The following is a 21,554-nucleotide window of genomic DNA, read 5'->3' as shown; positions in this document are numbered from 1 at the left end:
AGTTAAGTGTCTTGCTCAGGGACACAATGGTAGGATTGGATTGGATCCAGTTTAAATCCAACAGTGGGATTTGAACCTGTGACTTTGTGGACTTCTGGTTCAAGGGCGAGAGTTTTTCTCACTAGGCTACTACCACCCTTTCAATCATTCAAATGTGATTTAGAAATGTTCTCATATTTGATTGAAAAAAACATTCAAATAACATCAGATTTAAGTACAGACATGTTGTAAATGACTATGGAATATCTTACAGGCATTTTTTAAATTCATTTTGTAATCTTTTCCATTTAAATATAATTAATTTAAAGACCTTCGGACCTGAAATAAGTTAAAACATTCCAATCACATATTTTTTTATTTTTGACGTGTCATAATAATTAAAAAGTACCCATAAAACTTACCTTATTTACCCCAACAGCTAAGAATGGGGTTTCACTGGTCCTATTAACATAAGAACAGTAAAATAAAAAACACTGCTACAGTAGAATAAGTAAAGGTAAAGTTGTTTAACAAAAGTAAAATTTATATTTTTATTTTTACATTATGTCATTCCCCTTAACATGAGACCAGCATCTTACTTACCTTCTGATAACGGGATGGCTTGCACGGACACAGACCATTGTTCTTCTTTATAAAGGGTGCCACACTCCCAAACATGGACATGGCATCTCACTAGGCAGGAATGTTATTGTGTCTCAGTTTGGTTTTTGGTTCCGCAAATGCGCGGGTGGGTATTAGAGAAGAAGAAATCAGTTGGACTTATTGGTGATCAGGTTTCATGGCGTCCATATTTTAAAGCCGTCCATTTGCGTCTGCTGTGCGGGGACTCTTGGTTATGCTGGATCTTGATTGTGCACAGATCAGTAGCACGCTACATACAAGTAAGCAATATATGGTTAAAGAATAAATTCTGATGGGTTTAGGGTTAGAGTTGGTGTAGCTTTTAAAAAAAAAATCTCAATTGCATTGTGATTTTTTTTTTTATTCAGTTTGAATAAAGTGAGAGCTAGTTAGGAAAGTTTACAGTAATAAAACATTTTTTTACATGTTTTCTATGAAGGAAAATGTAGGAATTTAACATAAAATAATGCACAGTTAAAACGGCATAGGACTTTATTGTATTCTGTTCTTCCAAATGTGGTGAATTCTTGCTTTTTAACAAGTTTCGTGTCTGTATCAGATTCTCTGTAAGTACTCCAACAGAGACTCTCTAAATGATTTACTGTCACGCAGAATTGCCCGGAATTCGTAATGAGAAGCAGCCCCGCGGCAGGCCGATAGACCCAGTCGGGTCCCAATCAGCCGTGGGGCTTAAGAGGAGTTAATGCACAACATTGTGCAACATGTTGCCTGGCGCGTAAACAGCACCATCAGGAGCTATATAAAGAACGTTCGGACCGTGGGATTACCCAGGCGGGCCGGAGTCAGACGGCTCTCCCAGATGATGCGCTCTCTGGGACGTTAATGATAATAATAAATGGGCCGCCGTTTGACCAAGGGCACGGCCACATTGTCCTCCATTATCACCTGGCATTCGGTGAAAGCCTCTGCCCCCTCGGCCCCAGCCTTGTTGACAGGCCATTGTTCCTTTGGAGACAAAGATAACCGTGTGAAATTCCTTTCGAGTTCCTCTCGCTGATTGCGGTGGGCGGCTCGTCCGGCGCGGCAGGCAGTCGGCCCACGGGCACCGTCTTTGTGTGTTTGGGGACGTGGGATCATCTGCAGTCGGTGACGGGCTCCTCTGCCTGTAAATAAAGCGCGTGTGACAGATGCATCTTGTGGGCCGTTGGTGGTTTATCTTCCATTTAAAATGGAGAGGGGGGTTATTACATGCCACGTGCGGGACAGCGTTGCAAAGGTGCAGGACTTGTGGCCGCCATGTTGATGTCCGGGGAATTTCAACTGTTCCTTCCCGCCCTTCCTGTTCCTTTCTGTTCAACTGCATGCTGTTCCTGTTCAACTGTTCCTTCCCGCCCTTCCTGTTCCTTTCTGTTCAACTGCATGCTGTTCCTGTTCAACTGTTCCTTCCCGCCCTTCCTGTTCCTTTCTGTTCAACTGCGTGCTGTTCCTGTTCAACTGTTCCTTCCCGCCCTTCCTGTTTCTTTCCTGTTCAACTTTGTGCTGTTCCTGTTCAACTGTTCCTTCCCGCTCTTCCTGTTCCTTCCTGTTCAACTGCGTGCTGTTCCTGTTCAACTGTTCCTTCCCGCCCTTCCTGTTTCTTTCCTGTTCAACTTTGTGCTGTTCCTGTTCAACTGTTCCTTCCCGCCCTTCCTGTTCCTTCCTGTTCAACTGCGTGCTGTTCCTGTTCAACTGTTCCTTCCCGCCCTTCCTGTTTCTTTCCTGTTCAACTTTGTGCTGTTCCTGTTCAGCTGTTCCTTCCCGCCCTTCCTGTTCCTTCCTGTTCAACTGCATGCTGTTCCTTTTCAACTGTTCTTTCCTGCCCTTCCTATTCCTTTCTGTTCAAAAGGGTGCTGTTCCTGTTCAACTGTTCCTTCCTGCCCTTCCTGTTCCTTCCTGTGCAACTGCGTGCTGTTCCTGTTCAACTGTTCCTTTCTGTTCAACTGTCCGGGGAATTTCAACTGTTCGCAAATTGATGAAAGATGCGTTCTATGTGTTCCACACAAATTACACATAGAACGTCGTCTCCCTTCAGCTGCTACATTATTGGCCATGTAATGATTCGGGTAAAGTTTTACACCGTATGCCCTTCCTGACAAAACCCTTCCCATTTACCCGGGCTTCTGACATCAAGAAACGTACTGTCACATGCATCCCCAGTGTTAAATATGACATAATTTTTAGTTTAATATGAAATATTTAAGAATGTTTTAACACATCATACATGTAATTGTGTTTTGTCTGTCTTTGTTTTTATGTTATTTATGTAGTTTTAATACTTATTTTTATGTTTTGTTTTGTTTTTTTTGCCGTATGAAGCCTATTCTCCGTATTCCATATTGTTTTTGATCATAAGAAAGAAAAAAAAAAAAAAGTGCCGAGGGGGGGCAAAGGTCTGGAGATAACAGAAGAGTTAAGTACCTATGCCAAGTGCCAAGATAGTTTCCATGCTGACAGCAACCAGAGCCTGTCCACTTCCTCTCTCTGCCCATGCTCCCAATGGTGTTTAAGTGGCAAGTGGAAGTGAGAAATATCATGCCCCAAAGTTAGAGCTCCACCAGCTTCAGCGTTATGAGAATATAGCCACCAATACGACAACACGTAAATAAACTAAATCCCAGTGTCGAATACTGTTGCTTTTCAATGTAATTCACACATAACTAACACTGAGAGGCGATAAGAAGGCAAACAGTGGCTGACTGTTGTAGACTTAAGACTTTACCTCTGATAAAACAATATTAACAGCCAATATTAACTACAATATTAACTAATATTCAGACTCTATCGTTTAAAAGTTATGCTAAGTTAATGTTAAGCATACATACAATTCAGACATTCAGTGATATATCTCTTATTCAACTTGTATTGCACACTTTTACACAGATTTGTATTTATTATGTATTTATTTCATATAATGTGTATTTTTATTCTTATTTTTACTGTTTTGCAACCTTTTTATGTTCTATTCTATTCTATTTTCTCTTTTTTAGAATTTATAGTTTTCTATTTTGCACTGAGGGGTGGTGGACAGGACCAGAATCTCGTTGTACTATTGTACTAAGTATGATTGTGCAATGACAATAAAGTCTTTAATCTTAATCTTAATATTCAATCCATCAGAATTCATCACTATTGATGAATTACATAAACTTTTTTGCTTGTGTTTTGATGGGTGTACAAAGGGAATGCAGGCCCCTAAACTGAATTCAATGTTATTATACACTTCAGTGCAGCAAAAAAAACTTGCAAGGCAAACTTTTGCTTGCTTGACATTTAATTTTTTTTTTCTTAAAGGTCTTGATCAAATAAGGCTGTACCATGCAAGCTCAGGTGTCAGTTGTGTTCAGATGGTTCAATAAAATCCTTCCCTCGCCTAATACCCTCTACCTGGGATCAGGCTGGGATCGCACGTGATTAAAGTGATGAGTTGTCATATGTGAAACACAACACCACAGCACCCAGTGCACACAGCAAAATGTGGTCTCTGCATTTAACCCCTACCCATAGAGCAGTGGGCAGCCGTGACAGGCGCCCGGGGAACACGGCGCCACGGCACCAGCCCGGGTGTGTGGGGATGGTGCTTTGCTCAGTGGCACCTGGGCAGGTCTGCCCCAAAGATATCAGGATTGACAAAGCCGGGATTCAAACCCCAGTCGGCTGCGCCAAAGACTGACAACATAAGCTGTATGCTGCAAGCTGTATGCTGTGAGTAGTATATTTTCGAGAGCTAATATGAGTGACTATTATTGGTTAGTGTGGTCACACTGTTAAAGTGTATGTAAAATTAAATAAATGCATCTCTACATGCGCAACAGCTGGGTGTGTACTTTTTTTTTAATGGACCAAGGAGAGACCAGGCATGCTTGACTGGCAGCGGAGTTTATTGTCCCAGCTGCCTTCTTTTTTGTCCGCCCTTGGCATCACACACTCTTTCCCTCCCTCTATTTTGGGTGCTGTGGCTTTGTTTTATCTCTCCCTCTCTATTTAAACTGCCATTTAATGTCTCCTTCAAACAATACAAATCCCGCTTAATCCCACATGTCCATTTGTTGCATTTTAGCCATTTCTGCAAATAAGCTGAAATGAATGAAACCCACATATTTATATAATTAATGATTAGGTCTAAACGTAAGTAAATGCAACGTTTTTGCAGAAATGCAGTGACACCAGTGAAACTTGAGACCTTTTTGGCTGGAGGTGATTTTATTTCACGCTGAAACAAGAAGATGATGGTCTTAAAAGAGATTTTACTACGTTAATCATTTTCAGAAATGGCCTGGGGCTCACTCTTCATCGAACCCTTTCTGTAGAAAAGAAGAGAAAGGAAAGAAAACACAGAATACAGATCGATGAGACCAATGTTCATATTTCATACATGTGGTGTCCTTTATAAATCCTTTTTCAGTCCTTTTTCTATCAAAATTTCTTGATTCAGCGCTGAGCTTTGAATGAATTAAAAGTGCTAACAAAAATAGAAATGATAACATACGAGAACAGATAAATCTACAAATATCTGGGGAATTGTGGGAAGATATTAGCACTTTACAATGACTTGTTAGAAAAACATAATGTTTTTTTTTTTTGTTGTAACACCAGAAGAACTTTTCTGTATGGTGGGTCTTGCATTTTATAGAAGAAAATTAATACACAGGACTATGAAATTACACAAGTTATTAAAAAAAACAACATAAATGTCAAACAAGGCAAAAGCTGAAGATTTGACTTTTGCTGTGATGGCAGCATTTCATACTCTTCATATGGGTGGTAGTAGCCTAGTCGGTAACACACTCGCCTATGAACCAGAAGATCCAGGTTCAAATCCCACTTACTACCATTGTGTCCCTGAGCAAGACACTTAACCCTCCAGGGGGGGACTGTCCCTGTAACTACTGATTGAAGTCACTCTGGATAAGGGCATCTGATAAATGCTGTAAATGTAAATGTACTCTTGTCTTCTTATTCACTACCTAAAGTTGGACAATGGGGACAGTTTCCTACAGTCCTGAACAGTCTCATCCAACGGCTTTTGATGATGACAATAGTGAACAAAGTAGCCACGAAGGTAAAAGCGTAAGACGTAAAGTCATGTGATGATAACCATGAAAAAAGAGACGACTCTGATCAAACATACTTCACTTTCTCCTGATACAACAAACACTAAATATGTTTCTTGCATTGGATTCTCCAAAATGTCAAACTTTTGACTGGTAGTGACTGGTGGTGAAATGTGATCTGTAAAATAAAACTATTTTTTACCTTGGAGCCCACGTCGCGACTCTTTGCTCGCATCTTGTTGACTTGAGACTCGGCGATGTCCGCTCGCTCCATCGCCTCGTCCAGCTCGTGCTGCAGCTTGCGGCATTTGCCCAGATGCGTGTTGGCTTGTTCCTCCTGTGGAACAAGTATCATGCACAATTACACTGGGAGAATGTACTCGATGTGCTGGTTTGGACAGAACTTACAGCCTCTTCTGCAGCTCTCTTATAGGCTTTGACCTTCAGCTGCAGTTTGTCCACCAGGTCCTGGAGACGGGCCATATTCTTCCTGTCCTCCTCAGTCTGCAAATCCCAGACAAAATGAATAATGGATGTTAACAGAATTGTGACTTATTATTGTTTGAAAATGACCATTTGACCTGGTAGGTGAGCTCCTTGATGCGACGTTCATATTTGCGAATGCCCTTCACAGACTCGCTTGTCTTCTTCTGTTCTATCTCAACCTCAGCCTCCAGTTCCTTGACCTGAAATTAATGCATACAAAATAGCTTCACGTGATTCAGTTTGGACAAGCATTTTATCTTACTATGAGTAAATACTGAAAATATACCCTGGTTTCAAGCTTCTGAAGCTGCTTCTTGCCTCCCTTCATGGCAATCTGCTCTGCTTCATCCAGACGGTGCTGCAGGTCCTTGATGGTCTGCTCCATGTTCTTCTTCATGCGCTCCAGGTGGGCGCTGGTGTCCTGCTCCTTCTTCAGCTCCTCCGCCATCATGGCAGCATCTGTGATGGCCTTCTTGGCCTTCTCCTCTGCGTTTCTGCACTCCTGCACTGCCTCCTCCACCTCGGTCTGAAGCTGAGATATATCAGCATCTTGCTTCTTCTTCTGGTTCAGGAGACTGGTGTTCTGTGGACAGAGGAAGGATGGTAAACTTCACTTTTCATGTTAAAGTGAGTTTATGAGGTGAAACTTGAGTCTCAGAAAATAGCAGTTTGTAGTTGCAAGTAGGGGGCTTGACAGGTAAGGAAGCAAAGGAAGGTTGCGGGTTCAAATTCTGAACCATCAAGCTGCCACTTTCAGTGCCAGTTGACCTTTTGAACTAATTCACAACTGAACAAAAATTCCTGGTCTGGCTCCAGGTATTGCTTTTGTGAATGCCCATCTCTGGCCAAAGATGATTCCAGTTTAATGTTGTTTTCATCAACACATGAATGTTACTTTATATACTCAAGAATTCAATAAATTAACATCTCGTCTTGATTTTGTCAACGAAAATGAAAAGACATTTTAGCATAATTATTATGATAATTTTTTGATAATTTTGTATAGTATTTTTTATTATACTAAAATGTCTCTTCATTTTCATTGACACAAGACGTTCTTTTCTCTCATTTAATGTATTGTATTCTTGAGTATATAAAGTAACAATTATTTAATAATAAGATATTAATTGATTATGAAATTGGGTTGACTGAAAGATAATTTCATTTTTGTCTATTCTATTAGGTACCTTTACCATATTGACTGGGTTAAATACAATTGCATTACTAATTTGGAGATTAGACAGCCAAAATTAGCATTGTTATCAGACAACTACACTCCAGTTTATTGCTTATTTACAGCTGCAGCTTCAGAGAAGTTCAAATATAGGTTGTGTTAGAGGGAAATGGGTGAAAGGGCTGAAATTCACCTGGGAATGAAGCAGCTGCACCCTCTCACTGATGTCCAGCAGCTCCTGCTCAGCCAGTTTCCGACACCTCTCAGTCTGCTCCAGCACGTTCCTGAGTTCCTCAAGCTCGGCCTGCATCAGAGTGTTACGCCGTTCTACGATGGCAGTGTTCTCCTTCAGATCGTCGCTGTCACGTAGAGAATCGTCCAGTTGCAACTGGCTGTCCTGAAGGAGACAGATCAAGGGTGCTGACTGTTAACTGGCCTCTTCCAATCATCTGTATCCAGTCAGCTAGTTAACTGGAGAATGTCTCACCTTCAGATGGGCCTGCACAACCTTGAGTTGCTTCTGGGCCTCTGCTGCCTGCCTATTGGCCTGACTGAGTTGGATCTCCATCTCATTGAGATCGCCCTCCATCTTTTTCTTCACCCTGAGGGCCTCATTTCTGCTGCGCACCTCTGACTCTAGTGAGCTTTGGAGAGTGTCAATGGTCCTCTGCATGTTCCTCTTGCACTGCTCCGTCTCCTCGTCCTTTTCAGTGAGCTTGCGTTCAATGTCAGCCTTTATTTGGTTGAACTCAAGCTGGGTTCGTAGGATCTTTCCTTCTTCGTGCTCTAACGAACCCTTTCAAATAAAAAAACAATGACATGTAGGCCATATTAATGTTTTAACGAATGAAAAATGCAAATAAAATAACTTTCTGCGACTTGCCTCTGCCTCCTCAAGAGCAGACTGAATCTCAGCCTTCTCTTGTTCGAGTTGTTTGCGGAATTTCTCCAACTCATGGGTGGTTTTCGCTCCTTCACTAAGCTGTTCAGTCAGATCTGTGATCTCCTCTGAAAATTAAGTTCAAATTGCAGATATACAATTAGAGTACTTTGGGTTATAAGCATTTGCTTCAAATTTGGATTTAAAAATCTTTTTTTTTCTACCTTGAAGAATTTTATTTTCTCTCTTTAATGTCTCTAAATGATCCAGAGTTTCCTCATAAGAGTTCTTCAGCTTGAAGAGCTCAGTGCTCAGAGACCGTGACTCCTTCTGGGAGCTCTCTAGCTCACACTGGCACTCCTCAAATTTCTGTTTCCATTCAGACAAGACCTTGAGGTAAAAAAAAAGACAACAAAATTCAAACTATGTTCTGCGGACTTGGCAACAATATACACGGAAAAACGTTTTTGTGATGACCTTGTCAAAGTTTCTTTGCTTCTTGTCAAGGGCAGCAGCAGCTGCATTGGATTTTTCTATGTCCACCATGAGGTCTTCAATCTCATTCTGTAGTCTGTGTTTGGTCTTCTCAAGGGAAGAGCATTTAGCATTGACTGCTTCCACAGCTTCCTCGGCATCCTGCAGACGCTGCGCCAGCTTCTTCCTGGAAAGTGGTACAGAACAGAAGTTTTATTGTTCTGTTATTTGCGTGAATAACGATTCATTCGGATGAAGGGTGCTTGAAGCCCGTACTTCGCCTCCTCCAGCTCCTCTGTCCTCTGGATGGCATCTGTCTCATACTTGGTTCTCCACTGGGCCACCTCAGAGTTGGCCTTGGACAGGCTACGTTGCAGCTCGGCTTTGGCTTCCTGCTCCTCCTCGTACTGCTCTCTGAGCAGATCGCAGTCATGCCTAGAAGACTGCACTGCGTGCGCAAGTGCATTCTTGGCCTAAAGGTCAACCAGGATAACATCAGGACAATGACTAGTCTAATAAATCTCTCTTTTAACTACCAACCGTTCGGCCCACTACCTTTACTTCCTCATCCAACTGTCTTTTGAGGTCTTCGATCTGTTGACTGTACGAATGTTTGCCTCTTGTCAACTGTGAAACTAGAGATTCCTTTTCTTCTGCTTGTCTGCCCAACTCATCTGAAAGCAGGAAAAGCGTTTAGTGTGAACTGAGTAATTTTCTCGCCACAATGCTTATTTAACTCAATGACCAGAGTTGCTGCGCTCACCATTTTCAGCCTGAAGCTTGGATTTCTGGGTTGTAAAATCATTTAAAGATCTCTGGTGCTCTTCACACTTGTTCCTAAATTCATTGACTTGATCCTCTAAAGTTCTGCACATCTTCTCCAGATTAGTCTGAAGAAAAGAAGTAGCCTCAAGTGGGGTTAATTATGCATTAATGCTTCACAATTGGCCTCGATGGCTGTTTTTAATGTTACCTTGTTTTTTACGACATGTTCCATGCTGGAGACCACATCATCCAGCTCGAGTCTAAGCTCACTCTTCTCCTTCTCCAGTTTCTGCTTGACCCTCTGCAGGTTGTCTATCTGCTCTCCCAGGTCAGCCACACTGTCGGCTTGTTTCTTCCTCAGCGTAGCAGCCGTGGCCTCGTGCTGCAGGGTGGCCTCCTCAAGATCTCTGCGCAGTTTCTGGAACTCAGCCTCCCTCTTCTTGTTCATCTCGATCTGGGCAGCTGTGGCTCCGCCGGCTTCCTCCAGACGCTCGCTGATCTCCTCCAGCTCTCTGGCCAGATCAGATCTTTGTTTCTCCACCTTGGCTCTGGCTGCCCTTTCTGCCTCAAGCTCTTCTTCCAGCTCTTCTACACGGGCCTATAACAATAAACTCCATGTATAAGTGAAATATGTTTCTCGTTGTTTCTCAGATACTCACGTTGGGCGACATGTTGGTTTAAAAAATACCTGCAGTTCCTTCAGTTTCTTCTGGAGCTGCACAACAATGGCTTGTTCATCCTCAATCTTACTGTTGAGCTGACTGATCTCAAAGTCTTTTCTGAAGAGAATGGTTATTGTATTTTATCAGTACCTAGACTGGTTGGACATCCAGCACATGGCAGTTCATTAAACTCATGAGGTCAATTAATGGATTTCAGCCTAGTCCTGGACTAAAAAATCATTTTGAATGATATCTCATGTGTAGTCTAGGAGAACTAGGCTTAGTTAATAAACGAGTTTTAGTTTATTATTAATATTTGTAGTGATTGAAATTAATATTTGATTTTCAATCATACTTTTTTAGTCGTTCTTCCAGCTGCTGTTTATCATTTTCCAGGTCCATGATGCTCTCCTGGGTCAACTTTAAGTCACCCTCCAGCTTCCTCTTCGCCCTTTCAAGATCCATCCTTATTTTCTTTTCTTGTTCCAGAGAGCCTTCAAGCTTAAGGAAATAAAAATAAATGGATTGGTTACTCAAGCTGCCCCAAAGTTTTTGCTGTCATTTATTGTTACCCAAAATACTCACATCATCCACTTGCTGCTCCAGCTTGATTTTGGCCTTGGTCAGTGTGTTAACTTTGTCCTCCTCACTTTGCAGATCATCCAGAGTTTGTTGATGAGCTTCCTGTAGAGCTTTCTTCTCCTTGGTCAGTTTGGCAATGATTTCATCCAGAGCTGCCATCTCCTCTGTGAGGTTCTTTACCTGGTGACACACAGCAGAGGTCCGAACGTGAAACCTGATTTCTTCATTTCTTCACCAAGGCAACACAGAAATTATGAAAATCTCTGACCTTGTTCTCAGTGGCATGCTTTTCTTTCTCCACTTTAGCCAGGGTGAGCTCTAGGTCATCAATGTCCTTCTTCAACTCTGAACACTCGTCCTCCAGCTTCCTCTTCTTTGCTGTCAGCTCAGCGTTGATCTCCTCCTCGTCCTCCAGTCTCTCTGTCAGCTCTTTAGATTTAGCCTCAAGCTGAATCTTATTCTTGATCAGCCCCTCACACCTCTCCTCAGCATCACACAGGTTGTCTTGTTCCTATTTTGAAGCACAGTCCCCAATGGTGAAGGCATTGCCTTCAGTGATGGTTCAATGGTTAGAAGACGGAACTCACCGCCTGCACTTGAAGCTGGAGGTCATTCTTCTCTTGGAGAAGAGTGACCATCTTTTCCTCCAGCTCCTTCCTCCGACTCTCAGATTTGGCGTAAGCCTCCTTCAGCTTTAAGAACTCCTCCTTCATGTTGGCCATCTCCTTCTCAGCTTCAGCCGATCTCAGCAGGGGTTTGATCTTGAAGAAAAGCTTCATCCAGGGCCAGTTTTTAACCCCCATGAAGGCGCGGACATTCCACTGGATGACGAGCAGCGCATCCCTACATTGAAAAATAGCGAGTCATTGTACAACTGAACAAACAAAATGAATGGATTATTTTACTAATAACGAGCACTTCCTCATACCGGCGTTCCACCATCTTCTGGTACTCAATTCTTGAGAGAAGGCCACGTGACCTGGCTTGTATTCCGCTGATGATTTTAGATAAACGCTCATCTCGCATCTCCTCCAGCTGACCCAGAAGCCCAGCTTTGAAAAACACCTGTATCGACGTAAAAAATTTATATTTAGTGAAATGCAGGGTCATCCAGCTTTTCTGTGAAGACTTCATAGTTCGTACTTTGGTGTGTCCAAATCTGTACTGTTGGTGGTCAATGTCCAGAGTTGCCAGCAATTTCTCGGCGCTCTTCCTGCTGTCAATAAATTGCCCCTCAGGAATTGCGGCAGGATTCAAGATGCGGTACCTTTCCGGAAGCAAAGTGAACATTAATGTGGATGTCTTGCATTGTGGTGCTTTGATTCATGCAAGCTTGTAGAGCGGGAGCACCTCTGTTTGAAGTCCCCATACAGGATCCGGTTGGGGAAGCCCTTTCTGCAGATCCTGATGCCTTCCAGCACGCCATTGCAGCGCAGCTGGTGCATCACCAGAGGGTTGTCCATGGCCCCGGGGGTCTTGGTCTCGTTGGGGATGAGGCAACGCACAAAGTGGGGGTGGGTGGACCTCAAGTTGGTCATCAGCTTGTTAAGGTTTTCCTGTGACACCAAAACTGCTATTATTGTCCTGGTATTGTCACTGTGTCACATGAACTTTGAACTCCAAGACATCATGAATATTATGTTATAATGGTCCCTGTTTTACCCTGTGTAGTGCAGACACAGTCTGGAAAGAAGATCCCTTTTTCTTCTTTTCCTTTTTTCCATCAGCCATTGCTGAAAAGTTCAAGAATTCATTGTCATACTTAAGCAGGTATTTTTCACAACATGCATCAGGCAAGATTGGTGTTGGCTTGCATTCATTGTTTTATTTTTTCTCTTATTACATTTTATGTAACGTAAGTGAAAGTGAAGCACACAACAAAATGTGTCCTCTGCTTTTAACCATCACCCATAGTGAGCAGTGGGCGGCCATGACAGGCGCCCGGGGAGCAGTGTGTGGGGACGGTGCTTTGCTCAGTGGTAGTCATACCTGAATCTGCACCAGCATAGTTGACGAACAGAATGGAAAGTAACTTGAGTGAAGACTTCTGGTACAAGCCCACAACCGTCTCGTTCAGGGGGTCTTTGTTCTTCACAAGCCAGTTATTGATGTTGTAGTCCACAGTTCCAGCGTAGTGAACCAGGGCAAAGTGAGCCTCTGCTTTCCCCTTAACAATCCTGGGTTTCTGGAAATTGCTGGACTTGCCAAGGTGGTTGTCATAGAGCTTTGCTTTAAAGGTGGCATCACTGGCCTTGGGGAACATGCACTCCTCTTCAAGGATGGACATGATGCCCATGGGCTGGTGGGACAATGATATATGTTCACAGATGGCAAAATGAATCAAATGTAATTCATATTTGTGACATTGCATTTTTACTTGACCATACCTTCTCAATGAGATCGATGCAGGCCTGCAGGTCCATGCCAAAGTCGATGAACTCCCACTCAATTCCCTCCTTCTTATATTCTTCTTGTTCCAGCACGAACATGTGGTGATTGAAAAACTGCTGCAGTTTCTCATTGGTAAAGTTAATGCAGAGTTGCTCAAAGGTATTGAACTGCAAAACAAGCATGAGTCTTTATGCAGTTGTATTACCATGTTGTCGATTTGTGCAATTATATATTATATATTTTTTATTCTTAACTCTGCAGCTTTGCACTTTTGATATTTTGCATTTTTCAGACACTTACATCAAAGATCTCAAAGCCAGCGATATCCAGTACGCCAATGAAATACTGTCTGGGTTGCTTTGTTTCCAAGGACTGGTTGATCCTCACCACCATCCAGAGAAACATCTTTTCGTAAACAGCTTTAGAAAGGGCACCGACTGCATAGTTCACCTGTCAAAGGTCAAAGTGCATGAGCAAAAAAGTCCTCGCACATCACTCCTGTGAACGTTTGGGTCTGATTTTTACGTACCTGTTGGACATTTTGACCCTTGGTGACCCACTCGTTGCCCACTTTGACCCTGGGGTGACACAGGCCTTTGATGAGGTCAGCAGAGTTTAGGCCCATGAGGTAGGCTGATTTGTCAGCGTCTGTGGCAAAAGCGAAAACATTGGAAAAGGAAAAAATAGAGAAAAATTAAGCAAAAACTCAGGGTTAAGTGTCTTGCTTGGGGACACAGTGGTAGTAAGTGGGGTTTGAAGCTGGGTCTTCTGGTTCATAGGTGAGTGGCTACTACCACCACTTCTTGTCACCCACCCTCAGTGCCGTCAGCCTCGGCCTGCTCCTCGCGCTGCTTCTGCTTGAACTTCATGTTGCCGTAGTGCATTATGGCTCCGGTCAGCTTGTACACAGAGTTCTTTTCCTCTTGTGTGAATCCCAGCACGTCGAAGGCCTCCTGTAGGCAGAACCCCATGCGTCAGAACAAAGATGGAACAACAGTAGGTTCACAGGCAGAGACTCACGTCCGTTGCCATCAGTTCGTCAGCGTCATCGATCGAGGGGACAGTGGTCTCTCCCTGAGAGATGAACGCATAGTCATAGGGGTTGGCTGTCACGAGCAGCATCTCTAAAGATTAAAAGAACAGAGAGGAGCAGAGAAAGGTTAGGGTTTTATACCACTTCCATTACTCGCTCCGACTCTGGCTCTGCACTGACCCAGGATCTCAGGCTTCTTGTTGGACAAGATCTGGTAGAAGATGTGGTAGTCCCTCTCGGCCTTAAGCTGAAAGGTGACGCGGGATTTCTCAAGAAGGTCTGGGGCAAAAGAAGCATGTCGGGCCGTTTATCTGACGCTCTATTGAAAACATTGTTCACATTGTAATATTAGGAATAATAACAGCATACATGTCTCGATATCAGCAGATGCCAGCTTCCCTCGGGTGTCAAAGTGAATTCGGATGAATTTACCCTAGATGGTGAAGGAATTTACACCAGTTGGTGTTAATGTCTCGGTGTCTTTGGGGATGTAAGATCCACGTAGCGCTGCACGAGAAAACAGAAACTCACAAATCTTGATGAGTTGTCATTTCTGATGGTCTTGGCATTGCCAAAGGCCTCCAGGGCAGGGTTGGCCTGGATGATTTGATCCTCCAAGGTACCCTAAAAACACAACGGGGCTATTTGAATGATTTTCCGTTTTTTTTTTCTTAATTATGCCAAAAGAAGACTTGAACACAGTTACAGTAAACAGTACAGTGGGCCCCGCATAATAAAGCTTTCATGATTTTGTAACCTTGTTCTGGGAGGCCGTGTCCTTCTTTCCGCCACTCGCTGCAATGCTGGCGAAGTACTGAATGACACGTTTCGTGTTCACAGTCTTCCCGGCCCCAGATTCTCCGCTGCGGCAAACAAGATTACATTAATAACTTTGTGAAAAAAAACACAATTATTACAGGATGTAACATGTAATTCTGAATGGGAATATTTGTGCACATTAAAGAGTGTGTGGATGTCTCTTGGTGCCTCTTTGAGGTCCTGATGAATTGAAATATCATGAAGTAGGCATCCTTCTGATTTAAAGCACTCAGTAAAAATTTTTAAGCATCTCCAGAATGTTCCACTCACGTGATGAGGATTGACTGGTTCTCCCGGTCTGTGGATAAAATCACAGACATGTAAAAATAAGGATTTATACAGTATCTAGAGAAGTCAAAACTGCAACTAAAAGTGAATTTTATAACCATAGATCCTATCTGAAACGTGTTGCATGTGTATCAGGATGGACGTCCGTCTAAGGGGACAGAAGGACACAGCTGGCCTGATGTGACCCAGCAGATGTGTGACGTGGCTATTGAGTGGATAAAACACTCGATCTGGGGACAGTCCGACTTGCCTCAACACAATGTTCATATTACTGTATTCCTGTGTTGCCGACTGTTGTGTGCTGCTTTTCAATATAAATTCATTTCACAGGTTCATTTTTATCCCGACCAGACATTTATGTCGGCTTTTAGCCAGTTCACAGTGCATCATTATGTCCCTACTAGACGACGCCTGATAAATGCCGTAAATGTAAGGTTTATGAATGTGAATATTAACAGAAAATTACATATCATTATTATTATTACTACTACTATTTAATAGGCTTTTACTAAGCAGGTAAATTCATGTTGCGTGTTCTTTTCATATTACATTCATTTCACACCAACTAGTTTTAAGAATGTTCTACTTTTATTTCTTCTCCCACCCTTGACGTATGGTGCCCTTAGCATTTCGACCTTATCCACATTATGACTGACCGAGCATTACCTGCCAGCATGTACTGATAGGCGTTATCAGAGATGGAGAAGATGTGAGGAGGAGCTTCACTCCTCTTCTTGCCCCGGTAGGCGAGGACCACTGCGTGGTCGTACACCGGCAGCCACTTGTAGGGGTTGACGGTGACACAGAAGAGGCCAGAATAGGTCTGTGGGACAGCAGAAAAGATCTGTTGACCGAGAGGAAATCATATTGAAGAACCTGATTGAGAGAAACGAAACCTACGTAGATCATCCATGCTGCGTAACGCTCTTTGAGGTTAAACAGCACGGCGGGTTCATGGAGGAAAGTCAGCATGGCCATGTCTTCAATCTTGTCAAATTTTGGGGGGTTCTGTTGCAGAATGTCCGAGTCTTTCACAGTTACGGTCTGGAATTAAAGAAAGTAATTTAGTCAGGCGCATTTCTAGACTTTTGACATTTTAATGTGATTATGTCACGTCTGATCATCTCACCTTCCCATTTTGAGTTTCCACGGTTGCCGTGTTCCCCTCCCGGTTTATGACAGAACCCTTTACAAACTCTTCCACAGGGTCGGGCACGAAGCACTCCTTCTTCATGTCAAACTGTCGCGTCTGCGCCTCCAAGCGCTCCCTCTCGGACTTCCGCAGGTACGGAGCCGCGACCCCGAACACGGACATCTCTGCGTCTCCCATGGCGACTCTAGGACTGGAGGTCAAAAAAAGCGACAAGGTAGAAAGAGTTCAGCGGTTATGCCGTTTGGAATGAGGATTTCAACCACCACCACTGACCACAGACTGTGTGAGAGTCCAGAAGTTCACGGCTAGGCCTGAAACAAACAAAGAAACAATCATCAGCTCATCAGAGGCGTCCTGAAACGAGAATGCAACGACATGATCCAGCCCCATCATGCGCCGCCTACACACACATTGACTCACTGACCCAAGGTCAGGAGCAGCAGTCAGACCGTGTTGCTCCGTACTGAGGAGACCAACCCTGGCAGAGATCAAATATATAATCCCTGCTGCCCCTACCCTAAAAGGCCAAGTACTACTGGTCCTGTGGTCACCACTCCCTGATGCGCACACACACACACACACACACACACACACACACACACACACACACACATACCACCCTTAGGTGTTCGGGCACTTAGAGGTGTGTTTCCTTCAGCTCCACTCAGGGCCTACAGGCTGGAATTCTGCCCCCGAGTCGCTCACGTGCCGCACGTTCCCAGCGTCTGATATATACATCACACACACACTCACTCTCTCTCCCTATCAGTTTACTCTACGATTCATCGAATCAACCCTTTAATTGCATTTTGACCTGCTTGCTACTAGTTTATACTTACAGTGAACTATATTTTTTGCGTTGTGCAATTTGTTCTGCTTTCGCCACTTGACACAATTAAGCGACGGAGCTGCTCCCCATCAGTTTCTTTTTACCGTGTGAGTATAAAGTCTCCCATTTATGCATAAAAGATGTTAATGTTTCACATTTATATTAATTTAAGTCCATTCTAGAATTTCTGCTTCAGTATCCCTGGAGCGGCGGTGGTTCCAGGGGTTCCGGCGGTGGAGTTTGTTGACCTCTTCTACTGACAAAGATCTTGAGAAGACATTTGTGACATTCTGTGGAACACCAGGCACACATGTAAACTTCAACAGGTTTATGTTCTTTGCAAAACTTACACATCAATTGTGTCTTAGGGCCCGTTAAAGAGCAACGAGAGAGACAGTGTGACACGCATATAATGAGCAGACTGTCCACCTTGTTCAGACCCACATCAGTCCATTTGTCTTCCTGGTTTCAGACAGGACCAAGGTCACATTCACTGCACCGGAGCCACACAGATGGTGCTCCAGCCTCAGTGCAGTAAATGGCCAGGCCGCTCGATCTCTCACTCTCTCTCTCTACGATATGGCTGGAGTTTATTTATAACAAAACAGATAGGTCCCTCTGTGACTATTTTTTGTGCTAAGAGGGCAGGGCCCTGTGATTGGCAGCCTCTTAGTGGCAAAGGCAAGTGGTGCAGCCCATAGCTTCAGATTATCACTCCTGTCATTACGACATGTTTAGAACTCCAGGCAGAAACCCAAAACGGTCAAATCGTATTTTATGCAGTCATGGCCTTTCAGCAGCCTGCCATGTTTCTGTTGTCTCAATTATATTTGGTCCTGAGAATGTTGGGACGTGAGCATCGGTTATGTCTAAAGTGGTCAGATGACGAACCAACAAAATGTTGGGCATGTTACATTTGCATTTTCAGCATTTGTAGGTAGGTCTTTAGACATCATTTGAAGATCTTACTGGAGTTCATTTCAACACCAAGGTGCCAAAAAAGAGAGTATAGATGCATGTGTTCCTTGAGACTAACTGGAGCTGGATAATCGGTCTTGGCCCCTCGGTGGTGGATTGAACTTCCCCTCGAGGCCAGAACAGCTCAGTCACTGAGTATTTTCAAATGGCAGCTCAAGACCTTCCTCTTCAGAGAATATTTAGATTAACTTGTAAACTTCTTATTGTCTGTCTTATGTATTGAAACTACAACAGAGTGAATAAAAGATTGTATTCACGTGTCATTCAGATTGTATTCATCATCACTTCATTGATTGTAACATGGAAGCACATTAGGGGCTTCTGCCAAATGCCTTAAATGAAAATGTAAATGTAAATGATTAGTTGGAGAGGCTGGATGGGGCCAGTAGTGAATTACACTACAAATTACACAACACATTTACATTTACAGCATGTGTCTTACAAGTGTCTTACAAATGAGTGGGGTTTGAACCTGTGACCATGTGTTACAACCCAGATCCAGGTCACAAACATAATCTGGACAGATTAGCAATATGGGGGCAAAAGGACAGGGAGGAAACGCTCATGGCTTCCTCAAGGTTGCATGTGATTGCTGATGGGGTGAACAGACAGATTTCAGATGAGTTCGCAAGGTCCTGATTAGGTAACAAATGAGGTAAACTCCTCTAGTGAATCCCATAGAACATCAGTTACACCATAAATTATACACTAATGCTAAATACCTTCATCTAAATAGGGCCTAATGCCCAACCACTGGCCCTTCACTCAACTAACAGTTCATGATTAAAACTGGTTATCTTTGGCCTTATTTGTGTTGTAATCTGTGATGTAATAACACAATTCACAAATGTCTGAACATCTTTCACACACAAGGGAGAGGATTTCCGAACAGACTGATCATAGACTCTCAACAAGGATATTACGCCTCTCTTCTCAGCTACTGGTACGAATTTTTATAACATGAAATGATGAATGAAAACACAGTGAATGATCTCAATATGCATTTATAAATATCTACCAAGCCTTCTCTGTTGCTGATGATATTTGGACACACCTGATAAACAGGCCGTATTTAGACTACATGAACTAGTTGATAGTTATAGGTAAATGGATTTTGGTTTTATGCATTAGGTTCTGCATTCATTCATTTTTGCGTGTGTGTCACGTTGCTATATTTATACGGTGTATATTTAAAGCTGCCAGAACTTCTCCATGTTGTGAGATATGAGGTGATAAGGACTTGATGAGCTGCTGACTGTTCTCATCGTGTTATCAGGGGGGCGTGAGCTGCTGCCCTCCGAAGAGGACTGTCGTCAGGCCCATGTCCCTCAGGTGACCACTTCTCCAAGGTCAGTTATTTTCCATCATTTTTCAGCACCCTTACCTTGTTCATTATTAATTCACGGTCATCGTCTCTTTCAAGTTTAACCATGCATCCATACAAGCTATGAACTTCTTCACTGATGGTTCAAATATTTCTGATTTGTTTCTAATAATATCTGTATTGTGTGTTTTCTCCAGCTCCTGTGTGACAGCGTGAAAGAAGGTGGCACGTGCAGACCAGCTACATGCTAATGGCGTTCAGATGAGGAGAAGTACGTGCACGGTGATTCTCACGGGACTCTCCGAGGTCTCTCTTCTCATCTATGAGGGATGGACCACATATCACGGCATGTTACATCACAGGGCAAAAACATGCAAAATAAACACTATTAATGCCATATATTATTATATTAAGTATAATATAACATTAATAGTGTAATTTAATTGCTTGGTGGAAACCTTCATGATGAACCCAGATCTGCCACCTAGAAGAATAATTTTGTCTTTTCACGTACACCATCAGTCACGAGTTGACTCTATTTCTATATAATTTCTATAACAAAACTGAAAACTTAATTTAATAAAACAACACTGTAGTAAAAATGTTGTTCAAGCCTCTTCAACGCAGCAAACAGTTGCTGTGATAGCAGCATTTCACATTCTTGGCTTCTCTCAGCCACATTAAGTTAGACAACTGGGTTGGTTTTCAACAGTCCTGAAATAGTTCTTGTCTATGGGTAAGAACCATATGGGTTCTAATTTGGGATCTGACTTTTATTTGATTTAATTTTTTTTAAACAAACCACATGTCTTAAATTTTATGGATGACATTATACACACTGAAAAATATATATTTCTTATTGCTTTAGTCACAAGCTCATTTTCGGCATCAACTGCTACTGTGTTTGTCACGACTACGGACTTACGGGGGAAGGAAGCGCAGAGGTTTGACATGCTGGGAAGGGTTTTTATTATTAAACAAACAATAAACACAAATAAAGAATGGCGCGGTGGCCAAAACGGGAAATAAAGGGGAATAAACTTAAACAAACCCGCAGGCGTGTGGCGATTGCCAGACCTCACAACATAACACATAAAGTCTGGTTCGTGTAGAGTCCACAAAAATGCCGTCCCTTCCAAAGGGGCGGAAATGTCCGGCCTTTATGCGCCGTCAGGATTGGCCACCGGACGATAAACACAGCTTCAGTCAATCCTGACAGTGTTAAGTCATTGGGTTTTGTTATTACTAATTATTACAAATATGATTAAGAATGTAGTCATATCATTTTCCCAGTAACTTTCTTTTAATATCTAGATCTCAATTTTACCCAAAATTTCACTTTCATTTACATTTTTGTCACGGGTGGGCTGGACATGGCGATGAAGGAGGACGCATTCGCACGATCACAGGACAGGGGTTTAATACAAAATACACGAGACAAGGGAACATAAACACGCACAATGACCCGATGGCGAACAGACACGAACAGGATAGTTTTATACAATTATATAAATAGAAAGCAGGTGAACACGATCAGGGAACATTACACAGGACGAACATGAAACCACGGTCCGGATCCGGAGTCAACCCCTGCCGGTCCGGATCATGACAATTTTACATTTACAGCATTTACCAGACGCCCTTATCCGGAGCGACTTACAATCGGTAGTTACAGGGACAGTCCCCTGGAGACACTCGGGGTTAAGTGCCTTGCTCAGGGTCGTAATGGTAGTAAGTGGGGTTTGAACCTGGGTCTTCTGGTTCATAGGCAAGTGTGTTACCCACTAGGCTACTACCACCACTTACGCCCATTTGGTTCTCACGTCTCCCTATATTAATGAGGCTAACAGTAGTGTGTCGATCTGTCATGATCTTAAAGAGAGAATTCTCCAAACATTCTGCTTATTGGTCACATTTTTGTATTCAGGGTATTTTCAGAATGTAATTAATGTGTCCATCACTGTTGGGATATATTGGTCTGTGCTTGAGCTTTTCATTGGACGTCTCATCTAACTGACCACAGCATTGAAATGGTTCATACTGT

At 42.9% G+C, this 21,554-nt stretch overlaps 1 protein-coding gene across 1 annotated transcript; it reads right to left on the bottom strand.

Annotated features, from left to right (window-relative positions):
- Nucleotides 1-4,901: 4,901 nt before the first annotated feature.
- myh7l (myosin heavy chain 7-like) lies at nt 4,902-16,556 on the bottom strand. Its single transcript, XM_028977211.1, has 37 exons — nt 16,356-16,556; nt 16,127-16,270; nt 15,893-16,049; nt 15,209-15,236; nt 14,877-14,982; nt 14,651-14,743; nt 14,489-14,552; nt 14,300-14,398; nt 14,107-14,210; nt 13,901-14,039; nt 13,616-13,734; nt 13,387-13,536; nt 13,083-13,253; nt 12,685-12,994; nt 12,358-12,428; nt 12,046-12,251; nt 11,839-11,962; nt 11,624-11,760; nt 11,283-11,538; nt 10,964-11,206; nt 10,699-10,875; nt 10,469-10,614; nt 10,140-10,230; nt 9,660-10,049; nt 9,450-9,576; nt 9,242-9,360; nt 8,963-9,159; nt 8,690-8,873; nt 8,437-8,602; nt 8,216-8,340; nt 7,820-8,128; nt 7,526-7,729; nt 6,445-6,741; nt 6,254-6,358; nt 6,081-6,176; nt 5,875-6,009; nt 4,902-4,922 (listed from the first exon to the last, which is right to left on the bottom strand). The coding sequence occupies exons 1-37, from the start codon at nt 16,554-16,556 to the stop codon at nt 4,902-4,904; spliced, it is 5,811 nt and encodes a 1,936-aa protein (XP_028833044.1).
- Between the last annotated feature and the right edge of the window lie 4,998 nt (nt 16,557-21,554).

The sequence above is a fragment of the Denticeps clupeoides genome, chromosome 4 (assembly GCF_900700375.1).
Source record: "Denticeps clupeoides chromosome 4, fDenClu1.1, whole genome shotgun sequence".
Classification (NCBI taxonomy): domain Eukaryota; kingdom Metazoa; phylum Chordata; class Actinopteri; order Clupeiformes; family Denticipitidae; genus Denticeps; species Denticeps clupeoides.
The sequence above is the reverse complement of the archived record's forward strand: the minus strand, read 5'-3'. Positions and strand labels throughout refer to the sequence as shown.

What these genes read in the sequence shown, in the direction of transcription:
- myh7l (XM_028977211.1), bottom strand. Translation starts at nt 16,556, where the DNA reads ATGGGAGACGCAGAGATGTCCGTGTTCGGGGTCGCGGCTCCGTACCTG. An exon ending in CTGGAAGAACGACTAAAAAA is followed by an intron (nt 10,231 to 10,468) that starts GTATGATTGAAA and finishes CATTCTCTTCAG; the next exon opens with AAAAGACTTTGAGATCAGTC. An exon ending in TGCAGCTGCTTCATTCCCAG is followed by an intron (nt 6,742 to 7,525) that starts GTGAATTTCAGC and finishes CTCTGTCCACAG; the next exon opens with AACACCAGTCTCCTGAACCA.